Raw genomic sequence first — 19,247 nt, forward strand, 5'->3', positions numbered from 1 at the left:
ATTTGCCTTTTGATTTTGCTTAACATTGTTTTGGGGGTTTTGGGGGGGGGGTTACTTTTTTTGAGGGGGTTGGGGGAGAGGGAGGCATGCAGAAGTTTGTGGATTTTATGTAGTTAAATATTTTTCTTTAATAACTTCTGGATTTTGAGTCATGGTTCTTGCACTCCAAGGTTATAAAGATTACTGCCCACATTTTCTTCTAGTATTTTGTTGGTTTTATTCTTAGCATTTAATCTTTTATCCAGTTGGAATTTTTCCTAGTATAAGGTGTAAGTTATGGGTCCAAATTTATCTTTTTATAACTGGCTATTCATTCATCCTAGCTCCATTTATTAAAATCCCTAAGATACCACTTTTATCATTAAGACAAATTTTAAGCCATTTGGGATCATAATAGGAAAAGCTCTATAATTTGTCAGTTTTGTGTAGAATACCATTCCAAGGGAAATTAGCTTTCAGGCTATGATCTATAACTTTGTATTTCTAGAGCAGAATAAACTCTAACTAACATAAATGTATTTAAACAAACAAAAACCAAACCTGTGGGGCCCCTGACATCCACGAGGAACTTGGGAGAAGTGGGCCTTGCCGAGGGAGCATGTGGTGAGATTGAATGTTTGCATTGCAGGTCTTCCCCGGCCCGCCGGCCTGCCGCTGGGAGCTGGGACCCAGAGGGGCCCACCATGGTGCTCCCGGGACCCCTGGCTGCCACCCTGTTGCCGCCCAGCCTCGTGCTGCTGGTCTTCCACCTCTCCAGCTCCCAGGATGTCACCAGCGATCCCAGCCACGAGCAGCAGCTGTGCGCCCTGAGGGAACACCCCACCGTGGCCTTTGCAGGTGAGAGACGCTTCCCACCCAGTTCTTTCTGCAATGACCATGTCCTGAAGGATCAGGCCCACCTAGGATGCAGAGATGCGTAAGGACGGTAGCCATGGGCGGGATGGGTCTGATTTTAGTCTCCAGACAATGTGTTCAGGCCCTTCTCTCGTATTTATCTGGGAGGCGGGGTCTTCCTCTGGCTTCCTTTGCTGGGGAAAGAGGTGTGGGCCCCCTGGGTGGGCTGCCAAGGGCTGGTCGGTTGCTCAGCTCTGGGTCTCCTGGAAGCATGAGCTCTGCATCCTGGCTTTTCGGCGGGGGGGGGGGGGGGGGGGGGGCGGGGGGAGCATGAGGATGGCTCACTCCTTAGAAGTGCCTCGTGATCTCTGCAAAGCCTCCTGCTCTAAGACGGCTGCAGGGATGCCCGTCTTTGGGGTCCTGGGAGCCCCCTGGGAAAGGGGCCCTGGTGACAAGTAACTCCTTTGGTCTGTCAAGGGAGGGCATGAGAGCGTCCAGCGGAAGTGTTTCCCAAGCTGGGATTTGTGACTCGCTGGGCGTATGCTGAGGGTCTATCAGTTTTCAAAAAGAGTTTCTAAAATGAGTATATATGTCTGATGATCATCTACAAACAAAGCAAAAACACAAATACTGGAGCTTCCTGGATGTTCTCCCCTGACCTGTGAGCCAGGGTGGGGGTCCCTGGTGGTGTGACCATCACATCAGTACTTCGGACCCATGGCCTCGTGGAAGCTCCCACTGATGTAGACTCAGGGGTCCCCAGGTTCTTAAGTCTCATAAACACCTGTCCTGTCTCCGCTTCACTGTAACCCTGGCTGGGAGGCAGGGCAAGGCTACCACGCCTTTTGACAGATGCGGGCCCAGGTGCAGAGGGTTGGAGAGACTTGTCAGAGCCTCCTGACTCAGGGCCCAGGCAGAGTGAGGGAGCGCTCCACCCTCCGGGGCCCAGGCAGGAGGAGGAGCAGCCACAGCCCGTCAGGAGGGGCAGGATGGAAACCAGCATAGCCCTGGCTGGTTTGGCTCAGTGGATTGAGCATTGGCCTGTGGACTGAAAGGTCCTGGGTTCAATTCCGGCCAAGGGCACATGCCCGGGTTGCGGGCTCGATCCCCAGTGGGGGCATGCAAGAGGCAGCCGATCAATGATTCTCTCTCATCACTGATGTTTCTATCTCTCTCTCCTTCTCCCTTCTTCTCTGAAATCAATAAAAATATATATTTTTTAAAAAGATGGAAACCAGAACGGAAAAATAAACCCATGAGTCAGAGGCTGGAATGGGGTTGGGGGCTGGGGAGCCCTATGAATAGGAGTTGGGGGCTGTGAGGGGGGAGACTGGGGGGCTGTGAGGTGGGAGAAGTGTGGGGTTCCCAGCTGCGGGCTGCTCGTGTCTCCTGTCTTGGGGAGCTTTTCCAGCTGGTTTCTCTGTGCTGTTTTCTCTGTCTTGCTTGAGCTGGGATCCAGGCTTTGAAGGCTTAAGTGGATTAAGGTAAATTAGCAATCCCTTTAAGCCTACAGAACGAGCATGCACACCTCAGACTTGTGATGGCCCCTGAGGTGCTGCTGGTGGCTGTCCCTGAAGGGAAGGACCAAGCCGGGGGGGGGGGGGGGACAGAAGGAGCCGGATTCTGAGGGCTGAAGATTGTCCCCTTCACAGAGGGGTCCCCTGTGGCAGCTCCTAATACGACATTTCTCAGGGCTTCTCAGGGGCACTACTGGCTGACTCTGGGGCAGGGACAATGGAATGAGCGCAGGGAACCCCTTTCCCCCAGCCAGGCTGCTCTGTATCGGGGGTGGGGATGGCAGGGGGTGGGAGATGTGTTCCTTGAGTTCCTGGCTTCCTTGACACCATTTTGTATTTTCACGTGTAAATTACTTGACTTGCCACCGCACCCTCTTTCAGAATGAGGGGACGGGGCTCAGGGTGACATAGAGTCATAAGGAATCCCCACATTTCCGGGCAAGAGGAGATGGTCTGTCGTCTGGGACTGGCAGCCCTGCGGAGTGGCGTCCTCTCTGCTTCTCCTCCCCAGCCCTACTGGCCTCCTCCAGCTCACCTCCTCCCCCCTCCTGACAGCTCTGGCTTTTCCTGTCCACTCACTAACGTTTTGTTGGTCCTGCTTGATGCCAGGCACCGAATGGGACCCTGTGGGGCCTCAGAGGTGGGTACTCACGTACCTCTCATTGCTTCTTCAGTGTCACGCCCCTTCGGCCCCCAGTGCAGTTGGTCCTGGACCAGGACTAGTCAGTCCTGCTGTCTCCCCACACCCTTCGGCACGGCGGAGTACACACTGGGGACTAGTGATGGACTGTCTTCTGGGTGACAACGTGTGACAACGTGTTCTAGAGAAGTTGCCGCAATCCATCTCAGCACAGCCCCCAGCTTCCAGGGTTCCCTCAGATGTTGCACTTTATTTCTGACCGATCTGTAGGTTTCCAAACCCGTAGCTCTGAGTTTTCTTCTCCCCTGACACCTGACTGATCAGTGAATAACCTCTCGGTACCCAGAGGAGCTGCCAGGTGCAGAGTCTGACATTCTCCTGTTGTGGAAGGTTACGTTCTCTGCGGTGTGCTTCTTTTAAGGGGGCCTACCTGTGTTTCTCTCTCTCTCTCTCTCTCTCTCTCTCTCTCTCTCTCTCTCTCTCTCTCTCTCTACACACACACACACACACATATATATATATATATATATATTTATATATATAATATAATTTATTTTAAACATATTTTATTGATTTCAGAGAGGAAGGGAGAGGGAGAGATAGAAACATCAATGATGAGAGAGAATCATTGATTGGCTGCCTCCTGCATGCCCCCCACTGAGGATCGAGCCCACAACCCTGGGCATGTGCTCTTGACTGGAATCGAACCCAGGACCCTTCAGTCCGCAGGCTGATGCTCTATCCACTGAGCCAAACCAGCCAGGGCCACCTGTGTTTCTCTTTGGCCCTCACGGTATTCCTCTCGCCACAGCATGGCCTTTCCAGGCAGCAGGAGAAGCCAATATGGAGTTAACACTGGCAGTGGTTAATCCACAAAGTGGGTAATTGAATTGACTATACATAATTAAAATCACAGGCGCGTCATGGAGAATGTCATTTTTCTCTTAAAGACGCTGTCCAAAGCCTTCGCTGCACACAGAGCTCAGACGTGCTTGGTGTTTTAAAGACAGCCCTCCCTCTGGTCCTCTTTGCCTGTTTAATCGGAGGAAGCTGGCCGCCTTCCCAAGGAGGCTCCCCCAGGATCGCGGGGCTGCACATCTCTCCCTTCCCCCTTTGCCCATGTTGGCCCCTTCTGTGTTAGGGGAGAGGGGCAGAAACTGGAAGGGCCTCCACCCGCCCCTCCCCTGACTCCCCCCAATTGTCATCCTGGCTCCTGCCCTGTTTCCTCTCCCTCTTCCCTCCTCCCCAAGGACCCTCCTAAGCAAAGACTGGGCTGAGAAGTCCCCAGATGAAGTTCCTCCTGGTTTGCTGCAGACCAGTCATGCCACCTCTCGCCCTATTTGGCTGCCCACATCTGGAATACCTCTGTTGGAAGGGGAGAGAATTGAAGTGTGAACCAGTTGCTACTTTTGGAGAGCACCCCGTCTGATGGGCAAGCCCTTTCACACCACCACCCCCTCCGCGAAAATACACTTGAGCACATTGAATGATAACAACATACAATGTGAATGGAACAGAAAGGGTAGAGAGAATGTAGACCAAAATAAAATCAGCTGAAGGGGAAGTAATCCAGGAGAGCTTCCTGGAGGAAGAGGACCCTTGGCTTAGTCTCTAAGGTAGTATAATATCCTACCAGGATTTCTGAGAGTGGCCCTGAGGTCAGCTAAAAACCCAGTCTACCTGACTGCAAATCTACTTCTTGTACTGATACTGCAAAAATGTCATTGCAATTACATGACAATGGTTGCCAATCCATAGTCACCTGCTGGGGGCAGAGGCAGAACCAAGGGGTTAGCTTCATTTTGTTGCAGAATTTCTTTCTTATTTTTTTTTAAATTATGCATAACATAGTTTTCTAAAAAACATCCAACTCGTAAAACCTCCAGTTCTCCAGCGAGCGATTAAGTGTTTGCCTGTTGTGCAGAAACGAAGGGCTGCTTTTACTCTGTAGTGGAGGGATAATGAGCAATGATTTATTTCCCTTGGATTACACACACACATACACACTCCTCTGGGCCTCCTGCGAGCCAGTCGCTAATGCGCTGTGGGGAGAAAGCACAGGGCCTCACATTCCCCCTTGTCTTTACCCCATCAGCATGAATGTTCCTCTGCTCACGGCTCTCTCATTACTGGTCAGTTCCCTCCCATCCATGAGGCAGGGGTGAGGGGCAGCTATTAGGAGGCCATGCACTGAGGTGGGAGAAGCGGGCCTCCACAGAAGTCATCTGGGTACTGTGCCCCAGGCCTGCCCTCCCCACACCGCTGCCCATCCATCCAGAGGGCTGCACGGTCTCCTCTCTGCCCACCCAATGCCCATGAAAAGTTTTGGCCTTGTCTGGGAAGACTTTTCCTTGGAGACAGGGATGGACACTGGTCGCCCACCCTCTGTGGAGCCTTGTCCGATAACCCGATACTTCTTGTACAGAAGGGAGCTGAGGATTATTCATACGTTCATTCAAACCCTGCCCAGTGCTGGGAGAGGCCTGGCAATCCAAGAAGCAATATCTTCCCTGTCCCCCAGGACAAACCACTGGGATAGACACCCAGGGATACGGGGACTTTGACGGCAGTAAAGTAGAGGTCTATGGAAGCCCCTTACTCTGGGTTGGGGGAGTCAGGGAAGGCTTCTTGGAGGAGGCGGTATAGGGAGGACAGAAGTGGAGAGTGTGCAGGCTCTTGTGGAATAGACTGGAGAAGTGCACAGTGTTCTGGTTTAGTGTGGCTGGGTGGAGAGTCTAAGGGGGATGTAAAAGATGAAGCATCATTCTTTCCAGGGATCACTGAATAATGACTGTGCCAGGCAGCTGGCTTGGGGGGACAGTGGGGCCACAGGTTGGGACTTTTTCTCCAGGAGCTTTTACAGGCTCCAGCTGGAGAGTGACACAACGAGATTTGCATTTTGGAAAGATCACTCTGGTTGCCCTATGGGAAATGGACTGGAAGGGCAGGAGTGGAAGCCAGGCCAGTGAGGAGGCGGTTGGCACCAGGCCAGGCTAGAGCTGCTGGAGGCTGGATGGGGGGTGGGGTGCAGAGGGCAAGATGGATGGGTTTCAGAGGGAGTTGGATGTATACCAGTCAGGATTTGCCAGCGCGTCTGATGCAGCTGGCGAGGGTCTGAGGGAGTCAAGGGTGATTGCAGGTCTCCCTTCGGCAGCTGGGGCAGGTGGAGCCCTTTTCTGAGCTAGGGAAAAAGCGGGGACAGTGACAACACCCCACCCCTGCTCCCCACCCCCTCCCAGCCGGCTACTCACAGGTCTCCTGGCGCCCCCTGCCTCACTGCACCCTGACTGCACCCTGACCAATGCTTCACCCTTCCGTTCTCCTGTCCGGTGCTGGGCAGCTGGTAACCTGGTCAGTGGTAACTGGATGTCTGCCTCTCCCTTCCCAGACCTGAAGCCCTGGGTCTCTAACTTCACCTACCCTGGAGCCCGAGACTTCTCCCAGCTCGCTCTGGATCCCTCCAGGAACCAGCTCATCGTGGGAGCCAGGTAAAATGGTGCAGGAGGGTTGGGGTCAAGAGTGCAGGTGCTTAGAAATGGGTGGAGGGAATGTTGTTTGGGCATTCTCGTATCCTGGGCCCCTGTTCCTCTCAGCCAGACCCTCTCTGTGCCTGAATGTCTCCCACAGAAGGAAGCATTTGGGGTTGGGGGTGGAGAAGTGACCTCCAGATTTCAGCAAGCCATGTACCTCGGTGGCTGGCAGTTACTCAGAGCGGCCTCCTCCTGCCCCCTGTCCCTGCCATGCTGCCTAGCTGGCATCCTCCCTGGGAGCTCCGTGCAGAGAAGGTGCCCAGGAGCCCCCTGCTGGCCGGCCGGCCACCTGCACCTGGGACTCCCAGACCTCAATTCCCTGTTACCTGATCTCCTTTAGTCCCACTGTCCAGGGCCAGTATCCAAAGGATAATACGCTCTAGGGAGAACTTTTGGGGACTTTATGGGGTGGATAAGGAGGAGATAATTCTCACAAAATTATAGACCATGAGTTCTGGTAGGGAAGGGAGCTCAGAGATAGTTGATTCCAGTGGGTCTCAAAGAGTGGACCAGCCACACCAGCAACAGCTGGGAACTTGTTAGAAATGCAAATCCTTGGGCTCCACCCCGACCTGCTGAACCAGAAGCTCTGGGAGGGCCAGCAGCCTGCATTTCAGCAGCCCCTCCACGGGAGTCTGAAGCACACTCAGGTTTGAGAATCGCTGGTCTACGAATCCAACTGCCTTTGATGTAAACATGAAGAGGCAGAGAGAGGCCTGTTGAGGGCAAGGGGACCTTCTCAAGATAATATAGCCAGGTGACAACAGTGATGAGGACAGAAGCCAGGTCCCCTGAGCCCCGGGCTCGACTTTGTCCTGCCAGTCCGTGTTGTCCCCTCCTGCTGCAGGGGTGTGTTTCAGACGCTCTCCAACCCAGAGGTCCTGATTCTGCTGTTCTGGGGCTGGGGGAGGGTGATCGCTAGGTAGCTGACCGCCCTTGACGTCTGGGGTCTGGGCTTTCCTGAGTGTTCCGGTCCCCTCACTGTCTTCTGAAAAGGGGCAGGTGAGGACAGAGCTCTGGGTTAGGACCTGAGGAGTTACATTCTTGTCCTGGGTGACCTTCTTCACTTTTTTTTTTTTTTTTTTTTTGTTAATCCTCACCCGAGGATATTTTTTTCCATTGATTTTTAGAGAGAGTGGAAGGGAGGAGGAGAGACAGAGGGAGAGAGACATCAACGTGAGAAAGACACATTGATTGGTTGCCTCCTGCACGTGCCCCGACCAGCACTGGGGATCAAGCTTGCAACTGAGGTACGTGCCCTTGACCGAAATCAAACCCACAACCCTTCAGTCTGAGGGCCAACACTGACCACTGAGCAGAACTGGCTCGGGCTGATCTTCACCTTGGAGCCTCAGTTTCTTTACCTGTCAGGTCTGGGTGACAGACTCTGTGCTGCCACCCTCACAGCGCTATGGTGAAGCTGGGCTGAACACATGTCACTTTTTATTTTTATTTATTTTCTAACTTTTTTTTTTTTTATTCCTCACCTGAGGACATGCTTAGAGAGAGGAAGGGATAGAGAGAGAGAGAGAGAGAAACATTGATTATTTGCCTTCCATAGGTGCCCCTACCGGGGATCAAACCCACAGTCCAGGTATGTGCCCTGACCAGGAATTGAACTACTGACCTGAAAGTGCACGGAATGAAGCTCAACCAACTGAGCCACTCCGGCCGTGTTAATTTTTATTTTTAAAAGAACTAGTCACAGTGCATCGGTGCCACGTGTTCTGGTGTAACATCCAGAAGGTACAAATAGTATACAGTGAAGAGCAGGGCCACCCCGCCGCACTCCCAGCAGGACCCCTCCTTGGAGGCACGCCCTGCCGTGCGTGTGTGTGTGTGTGTGTCTGCCCAGGGGTAATCTGTACATGTGCAAGTCTGCAAGAGTGTGGATTTCATTTTCCAGCTCAGAGAATAATTGTTCTGCTGTTTATTTTGAGATACTCATGGATTTACATGCAGTTGTAAGAACTAACACAGAGAGACCCAATCCATAAGCCTTCCACCCAGTTTCTCTTAATAATAACATCTTGCCTGACAGCTGTACAACATTCCAGTCAGGACGGTGACCGGTAAGATCCTTCCACCCCATTCAGGTCCCGTCTGTTTTCCGTATGTACTTTTTAAAACCCTGATGTCTGGCTCTGGGCTGTGTGGAAACATTTTAGAAGCTGCCATTCATCCTGCGCCGGCTGTGCGCCAGGCACCATCTTACGTACCATGTATGTAGTGAAGCATCTAAAACACGTAGGCAGTCAGGTATGTTTTAACTCGTCCATTAAGATGCACCTAATCTTCACAAGAACCCCAGGAATGGTGTTCTATGAGTGGCCCCATTGAATGGACCTGGAAACTGAGGCTCAGAAGGATAGGTGCCTGCCCGTGGTCACACTGCTCTTCCCGACCCAATCTGGGGCTCCCCCCACAGGGTGGACACATACCTTTTCCTATCCTTGCTCTCCCCCCAGTCCTGGCTGTGCCCCAAGGATCGGGGCGGGGCAGGAATGGGGGGCGGGGACCAGCCCTGGACTTGCCCCTTGCATCTCTTGAAGCAAATGAAGTGGGTCCTTGGCTTCTTCCTTCTCCCTTTCCTTCCTCCTCTTCTGCCTGTCACACTTCCCCTCCTTTCTGAGCCCTGGGCCTCCGGAATTCCGGCTAGGGGACGTGTTTCTGCTCCTTTACACCCCGCCTTGTTTCCTGAGGGACTTAGGGCGGGTCAGGCTACAGCCATTCCTCTCTGTTCTCATCTCCCAGAAGAGCAGACCTCGGGGACATTGTGATGAATGATTTTTGATGGGATAAACATGAAAAATTAAAAAAAGTGATGCAATGTTTCCCCTAATTCTTTAAAGCTGTGACTGGATGCCTATGTTACCTAGCAGGCAGCTGGGGCAGAGCCATAAGCCGCAGCCCATCTGTCCCCAGGCCAGGAGGGAGAGGGTGGGGCAGCTCTTCAGGGCCGGCGGCTGGGGAGGGGCAGCAGAAGCCTGGAGCCAAGGTCACCGGTGAGGCCGCCAGGACAGCAGAGCAGCTGAGCGGGGCCGGGCCAGCAGCCAGAGCTGGGGAAGAGGAGTCCCCAGCCTGAGCGGTTTCCTCCGGGCCCTGGGTTCATTTGGCAGGGCCCCTCCGTATTCTGGCCCACTCCACAACCTTTCCCCTCATTTCTCTTCCCGCACAGCTGAGGGAGGCCAGAACTTTCCAAAGCAATTACTTCTAAAAACTGCAGGAATGAAAAGAGGAATGACCAAAGATGTAAGAAGGAACGAAAACTCGTAGGGAAAAACCAATATTTCACATCTGCTTGACATTAATGAAGCATCTTAACATGCATCTTACCATTCACTGCCCTGTCTCCAGCACCCTGTGAAAGAGGAAAGACAGCCACATCCGTTTTAGATGCAGACGCTGCGGTGCTCAGAAGGCCCCTCACAAGCAGCTGAGCTGACTCCCCCGTCTCTGCCGCAGGGTCTGCGCTGTGTACCTGCACTCTCACGTGGCCCTCGGACCGGTGGTTCTGCCACCCTCGGGTCCATGCAAGGGGGCCTTGTGGCTCCAGAGTCCAGGCAAAGCAATTTCAGCAGAGCTTGACATGTGCTCAATAGGTAACATCATCGTTAAGACTCTCTTTAAAAATATATATTTTTTTTTATTGATTTCAGAGAGGAAGGGAGAGGGATAGATAGAAACGTCAATGATGAGAGAGAATTATTGATCGGCTGCCTCCTGCACGCCCCCCACTGGGAATCAAGCCCGCAACCCGGGCATGTGTCCTGATGGGGAACTGAACCGTGACCTCCTGGTTCATAGGTCGACGCTCAACCACTGAGCCACACCAGCTGGGCAAGACTCTTTTTTTAGAGCAGTTTTAAGTTCAGCAAAATTGATGGGAAGGTACAGAGAATTTCTTTATACCCCCAGCCCTACACGTGCAGTCTCCCCCACCGGAGCGGTAAGTTGGTTACAATTGATGAACCTACGTGGACACATCATTATCTCCCCATGTCCGCACATGATGTTATGGCGCACTGTTGGTGGTGTGCATCCTCTGGGTTTGGACAAATTTATAATGATATGTATCCATTATTATGGCATCATACAGAGTAATCTCACTGCCCTGAACATTCTCTGTGCTCTGCCTATCCATCCATTCCCTCCCACCACCAACTCCTGGCAACCACGGATCCCCAGTGCTGTCCCCTAGTTGTGCCTTTTCCAGAATGTCATATAATGGGAATCAGACAGCATGTAGCCTTTTCAGAGGGGCTTCTTCCATTTAGTAATACGCATTTAAGGTCCCCCTGTGTCTTGTTACGGCTTTACAGCTCATTGCTTTTTAGGGCTCAGTAATATTCCCTTTTCTGGGCGGACCACGGGCTATTTATCTATTCACCTGCGAAGGGACATCTCGGCTGCTTCCAGGTTGGGCAATTATGAATCAAGCTGCTACCCACTGTCCACGAGCAGGTTTTGGTGTGGGCGTATTTACTCACTTACGGTTTCTGAGCAGCTGGCTGATCTGATGACAACGGTGCTTGAGGAATCTGTGTCTGGCAGCCCGGTGCCGGCTAGACCCTGGGGAAGAGCATTGTGAAGAGGCAGAGGGGGCGATCTGGGCACGAGGAGCAGGTGGTCCAGGGAGGTGGCCGTGGAAAGTCAGACCCAGAGTCACTGACTGCAGGACGCGAGGAGGCAGACAGGACCCCAGGGGCCCGTGGCGTGAGCCAGGAAAGACGGCTGGCCTGTTTGAGGAGGGGAGTGGGTCCGGGAGGGAGGTGAGGGGAGAAGGCAGGTGGCCTGACTGGGTGCCTGCAAGAGCTGCAGGAGGCTTTAAGTCGAACAGAAACGGGCTCCAGTGGTGGGAAAGTGGTGGGGGCTCTTCCCGGGACCTGCCAGGGTGGCCAGACGCATGGAGTAGACAAGTTTGGGTTTTAACTCGTCCTGGGGCCATTTACCCAACCTGTTTCCTCGTCTGTAAAATGGCTTTTTTTTTTTTTTCTCCGTACTCCTGGGGCTGCTGTGAGGATTCCATGAGCTAAGGGAGGTGAAGGTCTCCTTGAGGGTCTGCTTACCGAAGACCCTCTGCACGCGGCACCTGTCCTGGCACCGGCGTGTGAGGCAGGAGCAGCTGCCTCCCGGGACTGGCCTGCGGGCCCAGCTTAACTGATGATTTCCGTCTCTGTTTTCACAGGAACTACCTCTTCAGGCTCAGCCTTGCCAATGTCTCCCTCCTTCAGGTACATTTGCTTCCCTTCCCTTCCCTTCCTTTCCCTTCCCTTCCCTTCCCTTCCCTTCCCTTCCCTTCCCTTCCCTTCCCTTCCCTTCCCTTCCCTTCCCTTCCCTTCCCTTCCCTTCCCTTCCCTTCCCTTCCCTTCCCTTCCCTTCCCTGTAATGTCCCTGGGATTTGGGGGCCCAGCTGGGGCAGCGCAAAGAGCAAGATTCACAATTTAACCCCTGGCGTGGAAAACAGGAGCCCCGGGCTCTTCTCACTGGCCATGGACTCTCCCTGGCTGTCAAGGTGACTGCTGGGAAGGTCATTGGAAGTGGGGGTGAGGCCACACGAACAGGGAGGCACGCACAGGGCCCCTTCCCGCGAGGAGGGGAGGAAAGGAGCCCCAGAGCTCGGTGGCCCTGGCCCTGCTTGCCTGGGACTGAAGAGCCTCAGGGTGCTGGGCCTGCAGTGCTAGAACCAGGGCAGGACTGGCAGAACGGGACTGGTTGGTCCTTCTAAGTCCAGCGCCTCAATCCACAGGAAGGCCTCTGAGTTTGGCCTCCAGGGACAGGACGCCCCTGGTTCCTTTCTTAGCCTGGCCTGAGGAACCCCTCCTCACCCAGCAGCTTCCCTGAGCTGTGACTCGTTAGTTACTTGCTGCCAAGGACGCCCCACGCCGCCTTCCCTAAGTGCCCTGGGTGAGAAGGCGTTTTAATGGGCCTTCTTGATCCAGAACATTTACCCCAGATTGAGAAACAAGATGCCACTCCATCTCTGCAGGGGCTGAACATTCCAGAGAAAGGGCGGCCGTCTCTTCTTCTTCATGAGGGGAGCGCCCCCGTCCTCCTGTCCAGGAGGCTTGCTGGTCTCCCAGGGATCAAGTGTTCATTCAGCACTTGCTGTGTGTCCGAGCTGAGCTGGGGCAGAGGGGCAGTAAGACAAGCAGCGTCTCCGACCCTCTGGTCTCACAGGACAGCCAGGAGAAGTTGATGAGTGATGCGTGGAACTAGAGAATGGGATGAGGAGTTAGTCAGGTGCTGGGCTGCTTGGTATACAGTTTCACTGCAGAGGCCAGTTGGGAGAGGGGAGACCGCCTTGGTGAGCTGGTGTGACATTCTGGTCCGGTTTTTTTCTTGCTTCACCTGGGTCTACACCCCACGGGCCATTGCCGCTGGTTTCCAGAGGGGAGGTTGAAGGGAACAGAAAAGGTCTATCCTTCAGGCCAGACGCTTACCGGCCAACTCACCCATCCATCCATCTAACCAGCTGCAATAAACGTTGTTGAATACCTGCTAAAGCCCAGCTCCAGTCCTAGGCATGATGCCAGGCATTTAAGATCCAAAGGTGAATCAGGCTCCATCCCTTGCCTCAAGGAGCACGTATGTAAGGGACCATAAATGATTCCCTTTCCTGGATGGGACCCGTGTCGCGTGTTCCTGGAGCCTGGGCTGGAGCAAGGCAGAGGACGTCCCAGAGGCAGCATCCTGTGGCCGCCCGGCTCAGTCACAAGCAGCCCACCCAGGGCCTAGTTTTCTCTTGGCAGCCCCAGTCCTCCTGTCCAGGAGGCTTGCTGGTCCCCCAATGATCAAGTATTCATTCAGCACTTGCTGTGTGTCTGAACTGAGCTGGAGCAGAGGGGCAGTAAGACAAGCAGCGTCTCCGACCCTCCGGTCTCACAGGACAGCCAGGAGAAGATGATGAGTGATAGATGCCAAGCCCAGCAGGTTAGGGTCTGGGGGAGCCTGTGCAGAGGCGATTCACAGTGGGTGGGGGAAGTGGATCCAGGGGTGCTGCCCTGAGCTCAGGCAGTGGCTTTTGGTTAGGTTCCCATGGCCTGCAAATGAAGGTCTTCTGGAAGGAGTAAAGTGGCTAAAGGCGGGAAGAGAGACAGATGTGCAAAACGAATGGCGGTGCTGGGGGAAGACTGCAGGGAGGGGTTCGTGCTGGGTGTAGTGCTGGCCCAGCAGGGTCTGCACAGGCTTTGCAAGAGCTGCCCGTGGGCTGGAGCTTGAAGGATGGGGGTTGCCAGGCACAGATGTGAAACAGCGTGGAGCACCGAGGGGTCCGGTGTGGCAGGATCATGGGGTGTGAGTGGGATGAGGGTGGAAGATGACGCCCGGGAGAGACAGAGGCCACGTCGCAGAGGGTCTTCATTGCTGAGCGGAGAGGTCCATGTTTTATTTTGAAGGCACTGGGGGCTCCTCAAAGGGTTTAAAGCAGAGAAGTAGGTTTGGTATTTTGACCACTTGGCCCAGTGCAGAGACGAATATGTGGAGAAGCCAGTTAGGACTCAAGTGCAATAGTCCAGACTAGTGATGGGGAGAGCTGAACTAAGGCAGCAGAGTGGGGGTGGAGAGCAGAGGGAGGAAGAGGTCGGCAGGTGGCAGAATCACATAGGATCACAGCACTGGGGCCACCAGGCACGCTGTCTTCTGCATGAAGGTGACCCCTGTTGTTGGGGAAGCTGGCAGTGCTGGAGAGCTTAGGAAGGCTTGGACCACAGCAGTGCCAATCCAGGATTCTGGCTTGCATAGCTGAGTAGCATAGATCAGGATGGGCACAGAGCTCGCCTGACTCCAGGCAGTGGTTCTCCCACAGCTGTCCCCCGGGATCACCAGAGGAGCTTTAGAAAACAGTGATGCCTGGGTCCCACCCTCAGAGACTCATTTAATCGGTCTGGGGTCCAGCCGGGCGCCGGGGTTTGTAAAAGCTCAATGTGCAGCCTATTCAGGAGCCGCTGCTCCAGGATGTCAAGGAGGCCTTTTCTGGTCTGGCTTCCCCAGGAGTCCTTGAAGCTGGCGCCCATTTCCGGGTCGGTACCTTATCAGATGTTAGACTCTCCGGGTTGATGACCAGGCCTGGGGTTTGGTTCATCCAACGCCACGTTGATCTCAGCCATGGAAGATATCTTCGGCGAGCCCACAACTTGTGCTGAGGGCAGGCTCAGCTTCGGGGGGCTCTCTGAGGGCTCTGCAAACCAGCCCCAAGTACACCAGGAATTAGTTTTACCATCTTTTTAGGTTGTCTCTTTGGAGCCTGATCTCTGGAATTCAGATTAAATTCTTCCCACTGAAACTAAAAAGAAAATAAAAATTCCATTGCATGTCCATGTCCCCACCATAGGGGTGCCATCTGGTCACAAGGCAGAGAGAATGAGAGAAGTTGGAGTGGGCTGCCCAGCGTTCCCTCGAATAGGCAGGCGGCAGACCTCAGCCGCTGGTGAGAAAGTCCCGACTCCAGCGAGCCAGCTCCCTGCCACTGCCCCAGGAGGCTTCAGGTCCCTGCGTGGAAACGTTCAGTCCCCAGATCTGCTACCACAGGTGGCTCACAGCAAACAAGTGCTAAAAATGAGCTGCCCTCCAACCCGGCCCAGCTTCCTTGACTCTCCAACGGCCTGGGGTCTGCGTGGCTGTAACGTGCCTCTCCATGACAGCCCACTGCTCCTCCCACATGGCCCCAGGGCACGCTTTAACCAAACTTTAAAACTCAGTCCTTTATCAATAGTTTAAATAATTAATATCCCTTAAAGAAAAATCTAAGTGCAAACAGTTCATGCAAACCAGTGTCCATTAAAAGGACGTTTGAGTGCCGACCCCTTATTAAACAGGTTATGTAAACCACTGCTCCTTAAGGCAAATCGAAATACCCCAGTCTCCAAGCACTGAATGGAGGGGCGTGGGTGGGAGGGGCAGGGTGTGTGTGCGCGCGCACACACACACACACACACACACACACACTTGCTTTGGAAGGGATCGGAGAAATCAAATCAGCTCACCTGTGATGTTATTTATCAGTGTAACATAATAAACTGGCCTGGGGGAAGGAAATGTGGCAAGTGGTTGCAGTGTCAGGGCCGGCTGTATGATGAGCTAAGTTGGGTTTGGCAATTAGGAGCTGAGTGATGAGACCAGAGCATGGTGTGGCTGGAGGTCTAGTTGCAATGGCTTTCTGATCTCGGGCTGCCAGGTGTCCTGAAAGTGCAGAAATTAGGACTGAAATGCACAGACGCATCAGAACGCATCCGAGGCTGGGTCCGGTCCAGGGCTGGGTCCGGTCCGGGCCTGGGCACACGGTGAGGCTGATTCTGAGCTCTCGCCTAGTTACCTCCACATTCTCCAAGCTAGTCTGGCAGCTCTAGAGTTGTTTGAAATCTAAACTCTGCTGAGCACTCAGAAGATGTCTTAATGTTCAGCCATTGTCTCTGGTGTCCAGGGGAGTTGCTGAGTCTGCAAGGAGATTACCCAGTTCCTGGCTGTCTCACCTGCTCTCTCCCGTAGCTGAAAACCATGCAGTTATTCTGCTACTAGAGATCACCATCCTGGAATTTCTGGGACAGTCCCAGTTTAAAGCACTATGTGTGGCAGATTGACCATACATGTCTATCTGGACTCCTTCATAAAACTCCACAAAAGGACAGTGACAGATTTTAAAGCTACAGATGCACAATGACAGGACAAAAAAGGTGTCAGTGGACAAGAAATTAACTGCATTCTGGGGAGATGGAGAGTGGATGGAGCAATCACAACTGATTTGTCAGAAGAGTTTACAGAGGGGATATGGCAGACTCCCAGAAGGCTCAGAAATTGGGTGTCAGATATTGTGGACTGTGAGGATGGGGTGCAAGCCTAAAAGGGGGGAATGGTTGAAATTCTCTAAATTGAGAGGTTGGAACCCAGACCTCCTGTCCCATCCCCCACAACCATTCCTTCCTCCATTTTACCCCTCCCCCAACAAAGAAAGACTAAGACCCTTTTTCTAAAGACCCAACTGGTGAGGCTCCAAATTTGGAGACTCCAGGAAAGGGGAAGACACTGATGGGGTTTGAGACAATGTTTCTCCTCTTCCTCTCTTCATGCAATGTATTTTTGAAGAAACCTGGTCATGTGTCCTACAGAGTTTCCCACAGTCTGGATTTTGCTGATTGCAATCCAAGCATAACTTAACATGTTCCCCTATCCCTGGTATCATCTGTAAATTGATTGTTAGAGCTAAAGACTTTATTCCATTAAGGTTCCCACAAGATTACTTTAATAGGTGTTATTGAATATTTTTAAAGATTAGTATCTTGTTTTCTCTCTCTTTTTTTTAATGTTAGCAACTACTGATGATTGTTTCCTGGATCCATTAATTCCTTTGGCGTTATAATGTATTAGCTGGACGACTTCTGCAAAGAGATACTTCTCTTCATCTACTATTTGGTTACCAAATGATAGTCATATAAGAAAGGCAGAATAAATGTTTGATACTCTGTCTTTATTTACCAGTTGATAGTATCTGTCAATGGTGATCAATTAATTGTATTGTTTTGTTATTACAGACTCGTGGCTTTAAACATTATCTATCTGTTGCATGACTATCCCATCTTTTGCCACTAGGGGGCTGCTTCAAGTTGGCTCATTGGTCCTTTGACATGATGATGCCAATCATCTGTGCTTGCATCCTTGGTATTTATAAAGGAAACTAGAGGCCTGGTGCATGAAATTTGTGCACGGGGCGGGGGGTGGTGTCCCTCAGCCCAGCCTGCACCCTCTCCAATCTGGGACATCCCTCTCACAATCCAGGACTGCTCGCCTGCCTGCCTTCCTGATTGCCCCTAACAGCTTCTGCCTGCCAGCCTGATCACCCACTAACCACTCCCCTGCCAGCCTGATTGCCCCTAACTGCCCTCCCCTGCAGGCCTGGTCCCTCCCAACTTTCCTCCCCTGCAGGCTTGATCGTCCACAACTGCCCTCCCTTGCAGGCCTGGTCCCTCCCAACTGCCCTCCCCTGCTGGCCATCTTGTGGCAGCCATCTTGTGTCCACATGGGGGCAGCCATCGTATGTGTTGGAGTGATGGTCAATTTGCATATTACTCTTTTATTAGATAGGATGTTTCAGTCTCACCTTGCACATTCACTAAACCCAGACCTGGAATAAGCCATTGCTCTAAGAAGTCTTTTTCCTTTCAGTGGGAAATGGTTAGAGATTTATTTTCTAATATAAACAAATAGTCAAAAATCCCCAGACATTTGAGGAAGGCCTCAAGTGAAAGAGAAAGATCTAAACAAACAGGCAAGCAGAGTGAAGGAAGCTGTAAGAAACAGGGTCAGTGCAAGAACTAAAAGAAAACATTAAAGAAATTAATTAGAAAAAATAATTAGACTCTTCTGAGATATAAAAATATATCTTGTTACATAAAACAATAAGTTAAAAATATGGAAATTAAAAATATGATTGTGGAAATAAAATTTGAATTTAGAAGATAACATTGAAGAAAAATCTCCCAGAAATTAGAACAACAACAATAAAACAAGAAATGAAAAACAGGAGAGAAATAACAGAAAACTAGATGATAAATATACAAAGACCAACTGTATTGGATTAATAAGAAAAAGAGAACAGAGAAAAAGGTGAGGAAAAATTAAGGACAAAATAACCTGAGAAAATTTGCCAAAACAGAGGATGAGCCATTACACTGAAAGAGTTGACTGAGTTCCCAAAAGACACCTGCACTAAGGCACATCCGTGTGAAAGTCAGGATTCGGTTATCAAAGAGAAGATCCTAAAAGCTCCCAGAGCCTAAAGAAAATGCTCACTACCAAAGATGGGGAATGAGACTAACACCAGACTTCTGACTAGCAATCCTAGATTCTAGAAGACAATGGAGGAATAAATGCCTTTGAAATTCTGAGTGAAAAATTATTTCATCCTAAAAATCTATATCAAAACTGTCAATCAAGTATGAAGATAGTTTGAATCAGTAATGCAAGAATTTTTAAAAATTGACCTACCGCCGAAACCAGTTTGGCTCAGTGGATAGAGTGTCGGTCTGAGGACTGAAAGGTCCCAGGTTCGATTCCGGTCAAGGGCATGTACCTTGGTTGTGGGCACATCCCCAGTAGTGGGTGTGCAGGAGGCAGCTGATTAATGTTTATAACTCTCTATCCCTCTCCCTTCCTCTCTGTAAAAAATCAATAAAATATATTTTTTTAAAAATTGACCTACCGTATTCCTTTCCTTAGGAAGATACTGGAGATGTGCTCCACAAAAATAAGCACGTAAATCAAAAAGAGGGAAACATGGGATTCAGCAAGCAGGAGAGGAAAGAAGGTATATCCCAGGTGAATAGGCAAGCAGGAGGCTTCCATCCACACTCGGGCAGGAGGAAGAGGATGGGGACTCATAGATTATCTAAACCGTTTGTGTGTGCAGTTAGCAAACAATATCGAGAGGGGTTTGTAACACCTGTTGAGCATCTGGGGAAAATTAGTAATTTGCAAAACAAGCAAATGAAGAAAATTACCCAAGATAATTATTCCATTCAGGAAAAACAAAAAGCTGGTCAAGAAAGGAAACCTCATCAGAATAGGCAAATTTCCTTGATACTCGGATACACGTTTTCACATTTTTAAAGAGTCTGAAATCAGGCCACGTCTTTCCGTCGAAGGCAGCCTACAGTCCCTGTGGCCAGACTGCAGTCCTGATGGAGTTGTCATTGCCTGTGCCTGAACTTGGTCATCATTCCCGTGTTCCGAACC

The 19,247-nt window shown here is 51.7% G+C and overlaps 1 protein-coding gene across 3 annotated transcripts in view; it reads left to right on the plus strand.

The window, feature by feature from the left end:
- Window positions 1-677: 677 nt before the first annotated feature.
- SEMA5B (semaphorin 5B) overlaps window positions 678-19,247 on the plus strand; it is a 37,714-nt gene continuing 19,144 nt past the window's right edge. For 2 of the 3 annotated variants that reach the window (XM_054711717.1, XM_054711721.1), the window contains exons 1-3: window positions 684-837; window positions 6,380-6,479; window positions 11,710-11,755. In XM_054711717.1, the coding sequence (XP_054567692.1) occupies window positions 684-837; window positions 6,380-6,479; window positions 11,710-11,755 (300 nt within the window). Of the gene's footprint in view, window positions 838-6,379; window positions 6,480-11,709; window positions 11,756-19,247 lie in introns of all 3 variants that reach the window. The other variant, XM_054711726.1, reaches the window with a different exon arrangement.

The sequence above is a fragment of the Eptesicus fuscus genome, chromosome 3 (assembly GCF_027574615.1).
Source record: "Eptesicus fuscus isolate TK198812 chromosome 3, DD_ASM_mEF_20220401, whole genome shotgun sequence".
Lineage (NCBI taxonomy): Eukaryota > Metazoa > Chordata > Mammalia > Chiroptera > Vespertilionidae > Eptesicus > Eptesicus fuscus.